Source organism: Eucalyptus grandis, chromosome 11 (genome assembly GCF_016545825.1).
Source record: "Eucalyptus grandis isolate ANBG69807.140 chromosome 11, ASM1654582v1, whole genome shotgun sequence".
Taxonomy (NCBI): domain Eukaryota; kingdom Viridiplantae; phylum Streptophyta; class Magnoliopsida; order Myrtales; family Myrtaceae; genus Eucalyptus; species Eucalyptus grandis.
In genome coordinates, this window is record NC_052622.1 from 21,394,951 (window position 1) to 21,413,571 (window position 18,621).

Genomic DNA, 18,621 nt, shown 5'->3' on the forward strand with positions numbered 1-18,621 from the left:
GATCTTCAATAAGTTCAATAATTAATATCATTAGGCGCTCGCTGCTCTGCTCGCTCAAGCGTGAGCAGCGAGCAAAGAAGCAAGCGAGCAAATGCTCGCTACTCTATTCCCTCGCAGCTCGCTTGAGCGTGAGCAGCAGCGAGCGAGCAGAGCAAAGGCTCGCTGCTTTGCTCGCTCGAGCAGAGAAGCAAGCGAGCAGACGCTCGCCGCTGCTCACGCTCGAGATGCTCACGCCGAGCGAGCAGATGCTCACGCTCGAGCGAGCAGATGCTCGCTGCTCTACTCGCTTGAGCGTGAGCGAGCGAGCGAGCGGAGCGGGGCTGTTGCTCTGCTCGCTCGAGCAGAGAAACAAGCGAGTAGACGCTCGCTGCTGCTTATGCTCGAGCGAGTAGACGCTCGGTGCTTTGCTCGCTCGAGCAGAGAAGCAAGCGAGCAGACGCTTGCTGCTCTGCTTGCTCGAGCGTGAGCAGCAGCGAGTGAGCAAACACTCGCAGCTCGCTCAAGCGTGAGCAGAAGGGTAGAACACAACTGGTCTGTGGAAGTGGCGTCAGGACGGTTGGTGTTAGGAGTTCTAGGATAGAAGGATTATATCACTTAGAAGCTCTGAAGACGGGGTAGGTCTCCCGTGCACAAACTGGTCGGGAGCTAATGCCGCTCTCCTGACGAGGCCATGGCAGGCCGAAACCGGTTGTTGTGCCTAAAGAGAACTGCTGTCTTACTCGATGGACTAGTCGCCCGAGCGAAGCCGGGCGTGGTAGGATCTCGTACGAATAATCATTCACTGTATTGTTTGTGGGACAGCTAAAGAAATGGCTGGATTTGCGAATTCCACTCGCCAGGCGCCTGCAGGTCGTTTCGAGGTCAAGGAAACTCTCAGCCCGTGACACAAGCATTGGCGGGAAAGACACCCGTCATCAAAATAGAAACAACCAAACATCGTGCTCTATTACATAGATATTAGAAATTGAAGATAGTATCTATGCTTCAAAAGCATACCACGTAAATAATATGATATTCATTAAGTGCCAATTTCTTTTTCAGGGTACATTTTGGTAAAATGCAGTCGCTTATCCTTTACAAGTTCATGAATTACAACAAAGAAACTAGGAAGGCAATAGCCATTCTTAGTTTTGCTTCAACCCCTTCCTGCAGTTCCATTTGTAACCCATTCCATTGTCATCCCGCGGAATTTTGAGGACTCATGTCTGCTGACATAGGGCCTAGTGGGTTCGAGTTCCCTAGATTCTCCCCAATCCCAAGTATCCCAATTGTCACAAACTATTTCTGGGCCGCTCTTGAATTTATGGCCATCTTTTCGAATGAGATCCCCATAAGCACTCGCCCACTGATCTACTAGGACTTCACCGAAGATAATCATCCCACTATAATTTCCAGTATTATTGCCGCCATCCAGGGCCTCAGGCCCTCTCTCCAAATCGCAGAGCAGTTCAGGGTCTACTTTGGATGCCCAATCTACTTCATCGATGTAGAGATTTGGATTAGGCAAAGCGATGCCGCATGGGATTCCGTTGATCCCTGCCCAAAACCGTTTCTTTGCGCTGTGAAATGCCTCCTCGACTGCTGAGTCGTCCCACTTGAGCACTCTATCATATATGTGCATGTACCGTTTTGTTTCCACAAGCTTTTTCCAGGGAACTAACCCCACAGATCTACAAAACTCCTTCTCCCAGAATGGAATGGCTGGCCGCCATTCGCCTGCTAAAGTAAACGAAACCGTCATTAATTCACCAACTCAAGACAACTTCAAATAATGTCCTGTTCACGAACAAGGAGGTCGTGCTGCTGTCAACTTTAAACTCCCATGTCACGTGACATTGATCATCGATTACAGGACATTATTCCATATTTCGACAAAAAGAGACTGGCCACTACCACAAAAAACAACAACCCCGCTCATAAGAAAACAACTTAACAAGAAGGAACTTGACATTAACGGAAAGAAAACATCATTGCAGACAAAGAACGTCAATAAGAAAAGATAAACCGTCAGGTAATCAGACAGACAGTCATATAAAAAAGAGTGGAGAGACGTACCAATAGGCAGCTTTCTTCCGAACGATCTATTCCCTCGAGTGCCTTGACGACGGTTGTAACCTTTTTGTCCCCTCCTACTGTCCATAATCAACTCGACAACACTCCTCAAAACTGATGGAAAAATTTTCAAAAGAATCTTGCAGTTGCAGAGCAAGAACAACAGGGCACTTGTCAGAGAAACTTTCAAATGGCAATCTTTGGTTTTGGCCGGAAAAGAAAACGAGGTAGTTCAAAAATGTGACTAGCAAGTTGCAGAATTGCGAACACGACAAGAGAGAGGGAGAGAGTCGCAGAGGTTTTAGGCCTGTAGGCAACGTCTAAAGGGGGGCTTGTAGGCAACGACAAGAGAGAGGGAGAGAGTGGCAGAGGTTTTAGGCCTGTAGGCAACTTCAAAGGGGGGCTTGTAGGCAACTTCTAAGTGGGGGTCGAAAATTATTGAACTCGAGGTGAAATCATAAGACGCACACTATATTCCGAGCGGCGGTCTGGTGTTTATATAGCTCCTTTTGTCGGTCCTCATCCTCCGCCGGTGAATCGAATTCATGCACAGGCATTATTATTTTTTCAACATGATTATATACCTTCTTTCTGGGCTGAACGTTTACTTTTTTTGTCAACTTGCAAAAAGGGACAATCACCATCGAGTTACTCAACCAAAAATATAAATGAAAATGAACTTTCGTAGCCATTTAATTTTATAGATATTTTTTTTTTCCATTTGAGCCCTCAAATTTCAAGTCAATTCCATAGATGTCTTCCCATATAGTCGTTTCCAAGAAAATTAAACAAATTTCAGAATCCAAATCCAACGCTCATGTCTGCTGGTAAAGAAAAAGAAAAATTAAAATTTTTTCCAAAAGTGTTGACCCTTGTAATAGGAAAGCCATGTAACACGGTGAGTCTTGTGGAGAATGCTCATTAGTTGAATCAGACATAAAAAAGCAACGTAAATCAGCCAATTTCATGTAATTCATGTCATTCACTGTAACTTTGGATTCAATTGTCTTTCTAATTTGGAAAAAAAAGAAGAAGAAGAGAGAAAGACATATTTCTAGTCAATGGGTAGATGCGTGCATGCATAGCTCACGCATGTAACTAAGTCTAACATTAAAATCTTTAGTAAATTGATAGATGAGAGAGACCTTTTGGACCGACCCTCCAATTTATGTACACAACATGAGGAACATCTTGATGGTATAATTTGCAGGATAAGTGGCCTTTCACTTACTATCGTAATGGTTGAAATATTAGCCTCATTTACACTGCATTGTCTTTGTGCTTTTTGGAGGTAATTACTAATAGACAAACAAAGAATCATGCACAATGTTCATGTGAACCGTGTACACCCTTACTCTTGGTCAATCGCGGAGGCAGAATCTAGGTATAACAGCTCAAGATAACAAATGTTGCCTAGAGTAGCCTTGGTTGAAAATACAATAGTATGACTCACTTAAATCAATTTTTCGGCTTATCAAATTTAGATAAATAAGCGGTTTTGGCAATGTTATCTCTTTCAAAATTTGAAAATGAAAATGGCAGATAGTATCCAATTCTAAAGAGGGATTAATTGGGGATATTGGCAAAATAACAATTAGGATACTCTATTGGACAAGCTGCTACATGATATGTACCGAGTTACCTTTATTTCTTTAAATGTAATTGTAGGTACGTTAAAACCAAAATATTAATTAAGAGATAAGTGTACCGGAAATGCTAATGTTTGTCGTGTAAGTGAAATTAAGTTCAAAAACTTTCAAAAAGCGTAGTCATGTCCTAAAACTTATCACAAAAGTGTAATTAAAAAATTGTTAAAAATGGGTGATCATTTTGCCTTTGGCTTGGTTCCCCACCTAGAATTGAGACAATGACTAGTGGTTCCCAATTCTAAAAATATCAAAACTAATAGCCAAAATGATTAGATCGAACGTATAATCTCTGAATCCATATAATTTGAACTGAAAATCAAATGGGTCAATTCTCAATTCTACCTAGAACTAGCTGAGTTATTTTTGTTTGCATAACTTAATATTTTTTTGTAGTTGTATAGAGTAAATTTTGTTCTTTAAATTTAAGAACTCTTTGATGTCTATGTCTAGAAGTTATTTGGTTGTGTTTTTTGTATCGAAGATCATGGTTTGAATCTCGTTAGATGCAAGGGTTTCCTTTTTTGAAAAGTAATGCATGTCTTGAATTTGTAAATAGACAATCAATATCGAAATACCTGAGGACAAGATCACTCACTTTAAATCTTGAGAGTTCATAGACTGAAGTTGCTCACTCTTCACCTGTCGTATTTTTCAGGTTAGACGAATTTCAGAGTGGTGGTTGGTTGATCTTTCAACCGGGAGGATTTGTGGATGGACCAGACAAGCCGGAGTACCTTTTGTTGTAATTTTATTTGACTGCCCGACTTGGATATGATGTGTACTTAATTTGACATTGGAACAGTTTTTTTTTTTTTTTTAATTACGAGCTTTAATTAATTTTTGTTACTATTCTACAGCTTTCTTTTTGTTTTATCTCCGGTCTTCTCTCATTTGCATCTCAATAAAACATGAAGCATCCTGACTAGTCCGTTCATCGGACAAGCATCGGCGAGAAAGGCTGCCGTCATCAAAATATTAGCAACCAAACATCATGCTCTATATATTTGCTTCAAGAACATACCACGTAAACAATATGATATTCATTGACTTAAGTGTCGTATCTTTTTCAGGGTACATCTTGATATAAATGCAGTCGCTTGTCCTTTACAAGTTCATATATTACAACAAAGAAACTAAGAAGGCAACAACCATTCTTAATTTTGCTTCACCCCTTCCCACAGTTCCATCTGTAATCCATTCTATTGTTATCCCTGCGAAATCTTATGGACTTGTGTCTGCTAACATAGGACCTAGCAGGTTCAAGTTCCCCATTTGGGTCACCCCAATCCCACGTATCCCAATTGTCGTAGACAATATCTAGGCCGCTCTTGAATTTATGGCCGTCTCTTCGATCGGGATCCTCGTGAGTACTCGCCCATGGATCTGCTAAGACATCACCGAAGATAATGGTCCCGCTATTATTGCTATTATTATTGCCGCCATCGAGGGCCTCAGGCCCTCGCTCCAAGTCGCAAAGCAGCTCGGGGTCTACTTTGGATGCCCAGTCTACTTCATCGATGAAGAGATTTGGATCGGGCAAAGCGATGCTGCATGGGATTCCGTTGATCCCTGCCCAGAACCGTTCCTTTGCGTTGCGAAACGCCTCCTCGACTGCTGAGTCGTCCCACTTAAGCACTTTATCATATATGCACATGTACCGCTTTGCTTCCACAAGCTTTTTCCAGGGAACTGACCCTACAGATCTGCAGAACTCTTTCTCCCAGGATGGAACGGCTGGCCGCCAATTGCCTGCTAAAAGCAAACGAAACCATCATCAGTTCACCAGCTTAAGACAACTTCAAATAATGTCCAGTCCACGAACAAGTAGATCAAATAGGTCATACCACTTTCAACTTCAAACTCCAAAATCACATTACATTGTTTTATCTATCACAGGAAATTATTCCATATTCAACAAAAAAAAGACTGCCTACTACCATGAAAAATAACAACACCTCTCATAACAATCGCGGAAAAGAAAAAGAAAACAAAACAGAAGGAAAACATTATTGCAGAAAAAGAACTTTTAAAAGAAAAAAATTAACCAACTTTCAGGTAATCAGACAAAGTCAATCATAGAAAAAAAGAGTGCAGAGACATATAAATATTACCAATAGGCAGCTCTCATAACAATCGTGGAAAAGAAAAAGAAAACAAAACAGAAGGAAAACATTATTGCAGAAAAAGAACTTTTAAAAGAAAAAATTAACCAACTTTCAGGTAATCAGACAAAGTCAATCATAGAAAAAAGAGTGCAGAGACATATAAATATTACCAATAGGCAGCTCTCATAACAATCGTGGAAAAGAAAAAGAAAACAAAACAGAAGGAAAACATTATTGCAGAAAAAGAACTTTTAAAAGAAAAAATTAACCAACTTTCAGGTAATCAAACAAAGTCAATCATAGAAAAAAGAGTGCAGAGACATATAAATATTACCAATAGGCAGCTTTATTCCAAACCATCTATTCACTTGAGTGCCTTGATGACGGTTGTAACCTTTTTGTCCCCTCCTACCGTCCATAATCAACTCCAAAACGCCCCTTAAATCTGATAGAAAATTTTTTAAAAGAATCTTGCGGTTGCAGAGCAAGAACAGGAGGCCACTTGTCAGAGAAACTTTCGAATGGTAATTTGAGGTTTTGGCCGGAAAAAAATGAGGTGGTTCAAAAATGTGACCGGCAAGTTGCAGAACTGCCGTCGGATCACTAAGGCCGACTTTCGTCCTGCACGATAGGTGGATCTTGCAGTCAAGCTCCCTTTTTCCTGTGCACTTGAGGGCCAATCTCCATCCGGCTCAAGGAAACCTCTGCACGCCTCCGTTACTTTTTGGGATGCCTACGCAAGAGAGGGATAGAGTTTTAGAGGTTTTGGGCTTGTAGGCAACGTCTGAAGGTGAGTTGAAATTATTGAACTCGAGGTGAAATCATAAGAAGCACACGGTACTCTGGGCGGCGATCCGGTTTTATATAGCTCCTCAACTTCTGATTGGGATTACAATTTCCTTTTTTGTCAGTCCTCATCCATGGCCGGTGAATCAAATTCATGCATAGGCATTATTGTTTTTCCGACATAATTCTATACCTTCTTTTCATGCCGAACATCTACTTGTTTTGTCAACTAGCAGAAAAGGACAATTACCATCGAGTTACTCAACCAAAAAATAAATCAAATCGAACTTTCTTAGTGATTCAATTTATTGATATTTATTTCCATTTGAGCCTTCAAATTTCAAGTCAATTCCATAGATGTCGTTCCCATATAGTTGCAACTCTTTATCGAGTGTTTCCAAGAAAATTAAACAAATTTCAGAATTTAAATCCGACACTCATGTCTGCTGGTTAAGAAAAAAGAAAAAGCAGAATGTTTTCCAAAAGTGTCGACCCCGTAATAGGAAAGCCATGCAACACAGTGAGTCTTGTGGGTAAGGCTCATTATTTGAATCACACATAAAAAGCAACATAAATCAGCCAATTTCATCCAATTCATGTCGGTAACTGCAACTTTGGATTCGGTCGTCTTTCTAACTTTAAAAAAATGGAAAAAAAAAATCTAAATTTCATATTGGACATGGATGATGACATATTTCCAATGGATAAGTAGACATGCGCACGCATAGCTCACATATGTAGCTAAGTCTAATATCAAAATCTTTAGTAAATCAATAGATGAGAGAGACCTTTTGGGCCGACTCTCTGATTCATGTACACGACCAGGGAATATGTTGGGGTATAATTCGCAGGATAACTGGCTGACTATGGTAATGGTTAAAATTTTAGCCGCATTTACATTACAGTGTCTTTGTGCTTTTTCTAGGTACTAAATTACTAATAGCTAAACAAAGAATCATGCACAATGTTCTAGTGAAATGCGTATACTTTTACACTTGGTCAATGGCGGATGCAGAACCTAGATATAACAGCTCCAGATAACAAATGTCGCCTAGAGTATCCTTGGTTGAAAATATAATAGACAAAGTTTCAGATAGAAATTTAGGCGAAACTTGACAGAGATAAAGGAAGAGTTTGCCGATGCTCATGGTATGACTCGCTTATATCCATTTTTCGGCCTATCAAATTTTGTTAAATAAGCAGTTTTGGCAATATCATCTCCTTCAAAATTGAAAATGAAAATTGAAAATGAAAATGCAAATAGTATCCAATTCTAGAGAGGGATTACCTAGGGATATTAGCAAAATTAAGAATTAGGATATTCTATTGGCCCTAGCTACACTATATGTATCAAATTACCTTTACTTTTTTAGACGCAATTGAGTACATTAAAATCGATCTATTAAATTAAGGGATAAGTGTAATGAAAGTGTGTTAATTGTCATGAAAATGCAATTGAGTTCTTAAAACCTTCAAAAATAGCAATTAAGTCCTACAACTTATCATAAAAGTATAATTGAGTCATAATTGTGGCAAAAGAACGCCTCAAGTGCCAAAACTTAGTACAAAAGGATACTTAAGTACCACTTTTTATGAAAATTGGGACACTTGAGTGCCACATCTGGCGAACCTCACCGGAAATCCAACATGGTAATTTTTTATTAATTTTCTCATTTACGTGGCTCGCCGGAAGGCTGACTTAGCAAAACACACACAAAAACGACGTTATTTTGGTATAATTCGAATTTTAATATAAAAATTAATCAAATTTAATCTAAAACAAATTAATTATAAAAAAAAAAAGAGCGAGAGTGGGGGAGGAGGAGGGAGGCAGCCGACGGCTAAGGGTTCAGCCCTCGCTGTCGCCACCTCCTCCTCGTCACTGAAAAGGTGGGGGAGGGTCGGTCGGGGCGGCTAAGCCCGGGCTGGGGGCTAGCGACCCCGGCGATCGGCGGCGAGGGCCTACGTGCCCTCGCCCAAATCTAGGGTGAGGTTCGCAACCCTCCAGGGGGAAGGCAATTGTGTCATCCTAAATTTCAACCCTATCCCAATTTTATGAAATGAGTATTTCGTCGATGCGCCTATGGTCCTTTTTCTTGGAGCTGATTACTCACGAGTTAACTAATCTATCAGGTGAAGCCGTTCAAGGACATAAACGCGGCAGACTTGAGAATTCGATCAAAAATCGATTGCTCGACAAGGGTCAATACGGCACCATTATAATCTATTAGTAATCGAATATAGGTAATTAAGTTGTGGATGATTCCACTTGATTACAAAATTCGCGTCGAACGACACTAACCCGATTTTCTATCGATTCTGAACTCGGTACACGTAATTGAAACCTTAAGACTTTTATGACAACCAAGAGTCACCGGCAAGTTGAAGAGCACAAATGTGGATAAAAATTATCGACCACAAGTCAAACACGATAAAATCCCTAAAACCTACTCGGTAGATTAGGTCGTGCTAAAATCACGTCCGGTCGATTTTAACCACGAAATTGAACTCGGTTTCGGGAATCAAATGTTCAATCATGTCATGATTTATTTTTAGGAGCTCGTCTCATCTTTTGAGAAAATTCCGTCAAGCCCGGAATTTTGGTGGAAAAATCAAATTTGGCAAATTTAAATAGAAGAAATTCGGATGGGCACCTTAATTGGTAGTTTTGGCTACCAATTATTTTGTTTTGTGGAGAATAAAAGGGAAATTCATATGGCAGCTTAAAGGGGATAAATTGACCACCAAAATGACTTAATTTGATAAGGAATTGAAAGAGAATAGATGGAAATTCGTATGGGCTAGTTCTTGAGCATTTTTAGCTGCCCATTTGGCTTGTTTTGTGAAGTTTTGGAAGAGAAATTGATCATTGGTTGTTGGTTTGACAAAATTGTGGTTGAAGACTTTAGGGGAAAACACTCAAGTTGTAGATATTTCCCCTTGGAAGGCTATTGGCTGCATGGTGGACTTCTTGGCCCCCTTGTCCCCCCTTCCTGTTGTGCGACCAGCCCTATCCCCAACAAAACCAATATGCTTCTTCTTCTTCTTCCTTAGCTCTTTTTATTCATTTTTACTCCCTTGTTGCTCCACCACAACTCACAATTCTAGCACCCCTTGCGCCTATAGCAGCCTCGCAAGTTGTTGAGATGTCTGCTAGTCTAGCAGCTCACCGGTGTCGCCGTCTGCCAGCCGCGACGCCAAGGCTGCTTGCTTCGCCTCCTCAGCCACCGTCCCACCGCCCCCAAGCTAACCATCAATCGGCTCGCTCAAGCCAACCACTCGTCCACCTAGCTCCACCATTGCTACCTTCACCGTCCCCTCGCCGTGTCCAGCCCTCCTCAGCCCAACCAGTAGCCCCTCCAAAACCGAAACCAGTAGCAAGTAGTGAGCTTGCAAGGTTGTTTTCAGCCTCTTCCGGCCCTCCGTTGGAGTCGCCATAAACATGAGATCTCACCGCCATCGTGCCACTATTGCCATGAATCCATTTTCTCGCTAATCCAATGAGTTAACACCATAGTCTTGGATTAGGAATTTAATTGCACTTAGTTAGGTGAATTAGTGTTAATTAAGGATTAGTGTTAATCCTTAGTTAGGCCAACTAGTTAGTTAGCTGGTTAGTTAGGTTAATTAGATTAAGATAATTAGCCTAGCTAGGTTAGTTTAATTAGTTCAATTAGATTAGTTTGGTTAGATTAATTAGATTTATTTGAGTGGATTAGTTTAAATAATTTGTAATTTATTTAATTAATTATAATTCGCGTAAATTGTACCGGGATAGTCGGTTATTGGAATTTTACGCTGATCATCGTGAATGAGTTGATTTGTGAAATTGATTGCTAAATTATGCAATTGAATGCTTGGTGATGATTTTTATTATTATTGCAAAAATATAATTTTATGGTATTTAATTAGAAAAATATCAGGTGTCAGGTTTTGACACCAAAAATATTTTAGGTACTATATCGTGAAATTTTGAAATGGTAGAATATCATGTTTTATGGATCAATTTAAATGTGTGACCACGCACAACTATTTTATTGGGATGATTCGATAAATCTCTCTTGAAGGGTTATGTATGCTGTTTTAGTACAATTGATTTATGTGATTATGTGATAACTATTGAAAGATGATGTATTGTGTTGAGGAAATCAAATGTGTTGTGAACGAGTAAAAGACTAAGTGCTACACGACAACAAAATTTTGTATGAGTCACTTCTAGAGCTTTGTAGTCAAGGGCTAAGTGGTACATGGCGACTTGAGTCACATGGGAGCCACTTCTAAAGCCTTGCACTACTATCATGTGAAGTAAAGGGCTAAATGTTACATGATAACGTAACTTCGTGATAGTCGCCTTTAAGGCCTTGTACTATTGCTATATATGTGACGTAATTTCGTGAAAGCCACCTCTAGGACCTTATACTATTGTTATATGTGATCAAGAGCTAAGTGCTACACGATAACGTAATTTCATGGGAGCTACCTCTAGGGCTTTGAGTTTAGATAATGAGCGTGAAATGAACCGTCGATATGAGATAATAGCGCCTGATTATGAGATAAAATTGTGTGGCATGGAATGAGACGTATCATAACGATTTGGCATTATAATCGGGACCCATGTAATTGTTTGAGAATAGAATGAAGTGTCATGGTTATTAAATACTTTTGCTATGTGCATATGATATATGTGATGTGCTAATGTGCAAGGATGTGCTGAGGCAAGGTAAATCTTATATGGTGCATGTTTAGGCTGCCTCTAAGTGAATTCTCGTCCTAATCGAGGTTTAGGGTGTTGACTCGCTGAGATTTGTTCTCATCCCGTCATGGTTTAAATATTTTTCAGGTTCCTATTGTGAATAACCCGGAGCTCGAGGCTAGAGGGTTAGGAGCGTAGGTGACTTAGTAGTTTCTTTTTGGAGACAAACTGGTGTGTATAGACCTATAAGTTATCCTGGTTTGTTTATAAAGTATGGTTTGTGTTGATTGGTTGTCCTGCTTTCATTATCCCATGTGCTTGTTTGTTGTCTGGGGTTTATTAGTTCACTTTCGCATGTATATAAAATGAAATGGTCGACGACACGTCCTAGGACGTCGCAAATTCTAGTCGACCATCGAGGGATGTGTGCATGCCCGGGGTTTGAGGCGTGATAGCAACAATCATTGCCCCATATTTGGGCGAGGGCACACAGGCCCTCGCTGCCAATCGACTGGGGTCGCCGACCCCTGGCCGACCCTCCCCCACCTTTCCAACAACGGCGGGGAGGCGACGACGGCTGAGGGCTCAAGAGGGCAATGACCCTTGCTCCAGATTTGGGTGAGGGCACGCAAGCCCTTGCCGTCGATCGGCTAGGGTCACCGGCCCCCGGCCAGGGTACAGCAGCCCCGGCCGACCCTCCCCCACCTTTCTAGCGACGGCGAGGAGGCGATGGCGACTAAGGGCTCAGGAGGGCAACAACCCTCGCCCCAAATCTAGGCGAGGGCACACAGGCCCTCACCGCTAATCGACTAGGGTCGCCGACCCCTAGCCAGGCTGGGCAGCCCCAACCAACCCTCCCCCACCTTTCAAAGAATCACGGCGGGGAGGCGGGAGTAGCGAGGGCCGAGCCCTCGCCCACCGACTACCTCCCTCCTCTTCCTCCTCCTTCTCCTATTTTTTTTAATTAAATGAATTAATTTGTTTTTAATTTAATTGAATTTAATTGTTATTATATTAATTATTTACCATGTAAGCACCAAAACGACGTCATTTTGGCACTGTTTGGCCACATCAACATGAAAAACGACGTCGTTTTTCACTAAGCTTGCCAGAAAATTGCCACGTTAGTGTTTTGGCCAGATTTTTTTACCGTTGGCACTTAAATGATCAATTTTGCTTCAATTTTGGCACTTAAGTGTCCCTTTCGTAAATTTCGGCACTTAAGTTTCTCTTTGTGCCAAGTTTTGGCACTCATAGTGTCCTTGTGTCTATTTTCAAAAAGTACAATCAAATCTTAAAACTTGTCAAGTTTGTGTAATCAAATCCTAAAACTTGTTAGCATTTTCCATTTGTCAGGTTGGACAAAATTAATGAAAAGACTTAATTGCACATTTTGAGAGTATTAGGATTCAATTATACTTTTATAACAAATTTTAGGACTTAATTACATTTTTTGAAAATTTTATAACTTAATTGCAATTTTGTGACGAGTTGGAGGACTTCCTGTGTGCATATCCCTTAAATTAATATATTAAGTTACGTGACCAACTGTGACTAGATCCATAATTAAGCAAGCCAATTCAACTCAAATTTACTACATTATACTAACTTTACAAATCAATCTTAATATACCAATGAATGTTCTTCCTATTACCAGAAAGAATAGAAAAATAAATCTGCTTAATTGGTGGTAAAGACGGTAAGATATATAAAGGAAGCATAATGGCCCGAATATCTACATATGTTATTGTACAGATTTCTCCAAGTTTTGCCGCTAAACTTGCCAGCTAGGATGTGCCTCCTAGAAAATTATAAATGTTACTATTAAACGGTTTTCCAAATTGACGAGTTAAATCGGCGATCTCGAGTGAACTCGTCAATTTGCATAGACGAATGACTCGATGTTCAGTATTTTGTCCGTCCAGTAAAACTCCATGTATGTTAGAGGTAAGCATGATCTGAGTTAGGTTGGTCTAGTACATAATCAGAAACCAACTTGCACAATGTTGGCCTTCAATCTTTGGAACCGAGGACCGACCTTGTTGAACTTGAGACCTAGATCCGAACTAACTTATGGGTCCAATCTAATTTCAAAGTCAACCCACTACCAACATTTTTTTTTTTGTTTCATTTTTTCATATTCTTTGAAAGAATGAATATACTCTTTTAAATTATATATCCATCAATAATGTGACAATAAGTAGCCAAATTATGAATACCGGAACATCAAACATAAATTTAAAATAAGGTAACAATAAAAATCTCCATTTGGAATTATTAAGCTGCGTTCGTGAGGCGAGACAAAAGAGGCAATCGATTTCATTGATTGAGCTATGCTCATGAGGTGAGCAAAGAGGGTTTCTATATTTTTTTTTGGGTCGAATCTAGGCTAGGTTTTTCTGATTTACAAAACAAAACCGCATGAGAAAGAATAGAAGTGGAGGCACAAGGATATAGAGTAGACAAAAATATGCAATATATTATATAATACACATAATATATATTATGTACCGTATATACAAGATTGATCCGGGTTGAACCAATCCTAAAGTCTCAAGACCAAAAACCAACTTGCACAATGCACAATTTAGGAATACCAAGACAAAGGATCGGCGCAATACCCTTGGGAATCAAACTAGGACCAGACCCGGCCGGTCTAAGGTCGATTAAGGGTTGACCCTGAATCAATGCTCACCCTTGCATATCATTTTTTTTTTTATGCCTTTAATAAGTGAGAAAATATTTACTTAGCGGATACAAGCTTATGTGTCATTTTAAAATTTGGCACTTTTCATATCATCAGTATTTTTTTTAATGAAGGTAGTTATTACTCACAGAATCACTTAGCTGTCTGCGGTACAAGCGTACTAGGTACGCACTTGATCCCTCGTTATGTTCATATAATATGTATTTGTATTAAAATTAGTATTTGTAGCAAATTTTCACACACACACACACACACACATATATATATGTACGTCAATGTGTATTCTTTTTCAATAACAGAGTATGAATGTCTTTGAACATGTAAACACATTGTGAAGGTGCCCCCCACATACAGACATTTTTGTTCCTCCAATTAATAAGTGAACAATCTATACAATTTCATAATTTTATTACTTTTTAATTTCAATTTAGTGTTGGATACATTAATAGATGGATGAAAGGTATAGGAAACTTTGGAACAATCATCTGAAATACGTTGATGCCTGTAAATCCCATGTCTTAATGTCATATAGAACTATTTGTAAATTAACAACTTGTTCTATACCCTAATTAGTTGTCTAAACAGATTTCCGGCTTTTACATAGAGATTATTAACATAAATGGAAGAGTATGTCATTATTATATACAAATCTTTCAAAATGAGTAAATAGCAACCTTAATTCATTTGACAAATTTGACATCATCTCTCAGTTTTGCTCAGAATCCAATAAATGCGAAGCTCCTTTAGTTTATGCCATAGTGGTGTCCTTCATATATATTTCCATGAGGAAACATGTTTTTGCCGGTTCCGAAGCAGCGACAAGGATCGCCTTTGCAAAGACACGAGCAGCCTGACGACTTGCTTATACCTTATGCTTCAATGCATAGAGGCTACAAAAGTAGCAGAAAGTGAAGATTACCAGAGAAAAAAGAACTGGAGATCCAATGAATTGAATGGCATTCCTTTTTCAGGACACAACTCTGTAATAACTGCTCTTGCTTATACTTCATACTTGATCATTACAGCAAAGAAACTACGTAGGGCAACCAGAAGTAATCAACGCTTAGACTTGACGAATCTTCCAGACTCGTCGGACAAAATTGTGAACACAACACGAATTACTAAGCTACGGCAAAACAGACTCCGCTCAGCTCTAAAAATATGCGAAATACACAGAGAATGACATGTACAGCCCAACAAAACAATGCTAATTACCGCAGATAAAAAACGGTCACCTTACCCCTGTTTATCCACGATACAGAGGAGTAAGGGATCTCAAAGAATAAAAGGCTATAAGACGCAGACTGCAGCACAAATATCAATAAACGAAATTATTCTGCTTCATCCCTTTACCGTGGTTCCATCCATACCTTATTTGCTTGTCATTCCGGCCAAATCCTGCGCGCTTGTGTCTTGGGATAAATTGTCTATGAGGTTGGAGTTCTCTATTCATCTTATCCCAATCCCAGGTATCCCAATTGTCACTGGCCATATATTGCCTGTTCTCTGAAGTACTAACCCACTGATTCCACTGCTGAGATGGGGTCTGCTTTGAAGCCAAAATAGGGTCACCATCAGCTGCCATTTGCTCCACAGGACTAGATCCATATGTTTTTCCGCCCGATTTGTGTTTGAGTTCTCTATTCGTGTTGTTCCAATCCCGTGTGTCCCAGTTGTTGCCAGTTCCATCATGGCCGTTCTCCAACTTCTTTACATCAGAATCCTGTTGAGCACTGACCTCCTGAGTCCACCCCTGAGAACATTCTCGCTTCAAACCCCAAAAAGGGTCACAAGCAGCTGCATCTCGATCCACAGAATCAACTCCATGTGTATTTTCGCACCCCGTAGGTTCAAGTTCTCTATTCATCTTATCCCAATCCCAGTTGTCCCAATTGTCGACAGTCTTGACTTTGTCATTCTCTAAATCCTCTTGTCTGCCAATCCACTGGCTCTGGCCCTGAAAATGGCCCTGCTTCGAGCCCCAAAGAGCATCAGCATCAGCTGTGACTTGCTCTGCGGGATCAGCTCCACAAACATTTTCGCCACCCACACAATCATCAATGACCTTCCGAGATGTCTGATCCTTTGGCCATTCCTCTTCAACATCTCCCCATCCATCACATGCAAAGGATAAATTAGATAAGACATTGCCAAAGATAACCGTTTGACCGCTATTACTGCCATAGAAAGCCTCAGGTCCTCGCTCCAAGTCCAGAAGCAGTTCAGGGTCCATTTTGGATTCCCAATCTACTATGTCTATATGGATATCTGGATCAGGCAGAGAGATACAACACGGAAGCCCATTGATCTCTGCCCAATACCGTTCCTTTGCGTTGTGAAACGCCTCCTCAACAGCTGAGTCATTCCATTTGACTACCTTGTCATGTATGTGCAAGTACTTCTTTGCATCCAAGAGCCTGCGCCAGGTAACTGAGCCAACCGATTTGCAGAATTCCTTCTCCCATGTTGGCACGGCTGGCTGCCAACAGCCTGTAAATGAAAAAAAACCGTCATTATAGTTCATCAACTCAAGACACAACTTCCAAACAAAAGCCAGGGGAAAAAAAAGGTGACTGATTTATGCAAATCTAGTACGAACAATGACCCAATCTAGCAAGATATAATATCATCCACACTGGAAAAGTTACACACTCCACCACACCATCAGATGATAAAAACTCAGTGCCAATTCACCTCTTTCCCTATATGACAATGCTAAATTCGTAACAAACAGCCCAAATCATCCCAAGTAAGAGACACGGCGGCAAGGCAGTATAACAATCAAACAACACCCAATGCCAAACTCCACACAATGAAACTAACCAACAATCAATCTCAAGCCGCTCGTGATATCCAGTCCGCAATCGGCTCAGTCATACAACTCTCTCAACTTCAAACTCCAACGCACTGAAATTACTCTCGTTCACCAAAGAAAGACTCCCAACCACCGTAAAAACACGATCCCCTTCGCAAATAGAAGCCATTCAACTGCCACCAGACCGTATATCTCTAAAGTACGATCAAGATTAATACAGGGGAGAAAAAAAAAAGAAAAAGAAAACAGCCTTTAAAAGTACGAACCCGACATTAACAGGGGAAGCAAGCAAACATTATTGCAGACAAAGAATCGAAAGAAAAAAGAAAAAGATAAACCAACGAACCACGAAGACAGACAGAAATAATCAATCACAGATTCACAGGGAAAGGAAAAAAGGAAAGAGAAAAAGGAACAGAGAAATAAAATATTACCGAGCGGCGGCTTTCTTGCCAGCGATCTGGTCCCCTGACCACCTTGATGACGAGAAGAACCCCTCTGTCCCCTCCAACTGCCCATCCTCGACCCGACCAAGACTCCCCCGGAAAAAAAGAAAACCGGGCGTTCAAAAACCCCAGAAAAATTCTCTGCAGGTTGCAGCAGAGCAAGAACAAGGAGAAGGGCCACCCACCCGTCGGAGAGGGAACTCCTCGAGCCAACGATCCCCGGCCTCGTTGGCGGCAAAGGAAACGAGGGTCGTCCAAGAACGGAGGGATCGGCTGCCGAATTGCGATCACGACGAGGAGAGAGAGAGAGAGAGAGAGAGAGAGAGGGTCGCAGAGGTTTTAGGCTTTGGGAGCAACGTCTAAAGGGGGGATGCTTCGGAAGTTATGGAAACACGAGGTGAAGTTTAAAGAAAAGCAACGCACAGTAATAAGGGGGAGGGTTTCACCTGGCGTTTTTATTTATACAGGCCCCTCCCCCTTCTCTAATGGCGGTTTCTCTCTCTCGTTTCTCTCTCTTCAGAAAAAACAAGAACAACATTATTTTTTCCGAAATGAAAAAATTTCTAATCGATTCCGTCATAAAAGTACTGATTTTCATGCCCGCATTACGGGGTGCGATCGGATAGTTTGCACTCCTTGGACGATTATCATTAGAATTGAGAAGAAATTATTTTCATGTTTTACCATTGCACAAGTTATTCTTCCGGAAGAAAATACTATTGAGGAACATTTTGCTGCTTTTCTGAGTAAGGGAAACTCAATGTTTAAGCTAGAAAAATATTAAAGATTTGAAGGAAGATAAGAGAGACGCGCAAGGGTGAAGTTGATTATTCAGTAAAGACAATTAAGTTATTCAGCGAGTGCACTTTTTAGTAGTAGGTGGGGTCGCCAATTTCTTGGTTTTTGTACTTTTCTTTGGTCAATTTTATATTTTGTTCTCCCCGCTTTGTAATCAAGGTAAAAAAAAAAATTTATAAGGAATAAATGAGAGATAGTGACGTGAGACAAAATGAATTTCTAGGTTAATATATGGATATAGAAGATATGCATGTTTTATATTATTGCTTGCTAGAGCGCTCCATGAGTAAGATTATAAATTTACCAAGTCAATATAGATTAGCGCACTACGAATAACACCATCCTCAGAAAAAAGAAATCATGGGTATAATTGATTCGTGAGCATCCTGCCATAAATGTGGATTGATTTGGAATGATTAATATCGCTCGCTTCTAATTATAGTTTCCCTTGCGATTGATCTTCATTCATAATCGCTACATAGAATCCGTACACAAACATCATCACTCAATATCAAATTCAAATATAGACGTTTTTTTCTTTCCTTATAGAGAACAAGGGGTTAATTTCCT

The 18,621-nt window shown here is 40.4% G+C and overlaps 2 protein-coding genes across 2 annotated transcripts; both read right to left on the bottom strand.

Annotated features, from left to right (window-relative positions):
• Positions 1–4,866: 4,866 nt before the first annotated feature.
• Positions 4,867–10,052, bottom strand: LOC120289825. Its single transcript, XM_039305181.1, has 2 exons — positions 9,899–10,052; positions 4,867–5,450 (listed from the first exon to the last, which is right to left on the bottom strand). Exons 1-2 carry the CDS (start codon positions 10,050–10,052, stop codon positions 4,867–4,869), a joined length of 738 nt encoding a protein of 245 aa, XP_039161115.1.
• Positions 10,053–14,932: 4,880 nt separating this feature from the next.
• LOC104425336 lies at positions 14,933–17,697 on the bottom strand. The gene is made up of 2 exons (XM_010038019.3): positions 17,242–17,697; positions 14,933–16,482 (listed from the first exon to the last, which is right to left on the bottom strand). The coding sequence occupies exons 1-2, from the start codon at positions 17,324–17,326 to the stop codon at positions 15,311–15,313; spliced, it is 1,257 nt and encodes a 418-aa protein (XP_010036321.2). The 5' UTR covers positions 17,327–17,697; the 3' UTR covers positions 14,933–15,310.
• Positions 17,698–18,621: the final 924 nt, after the last annotated feature.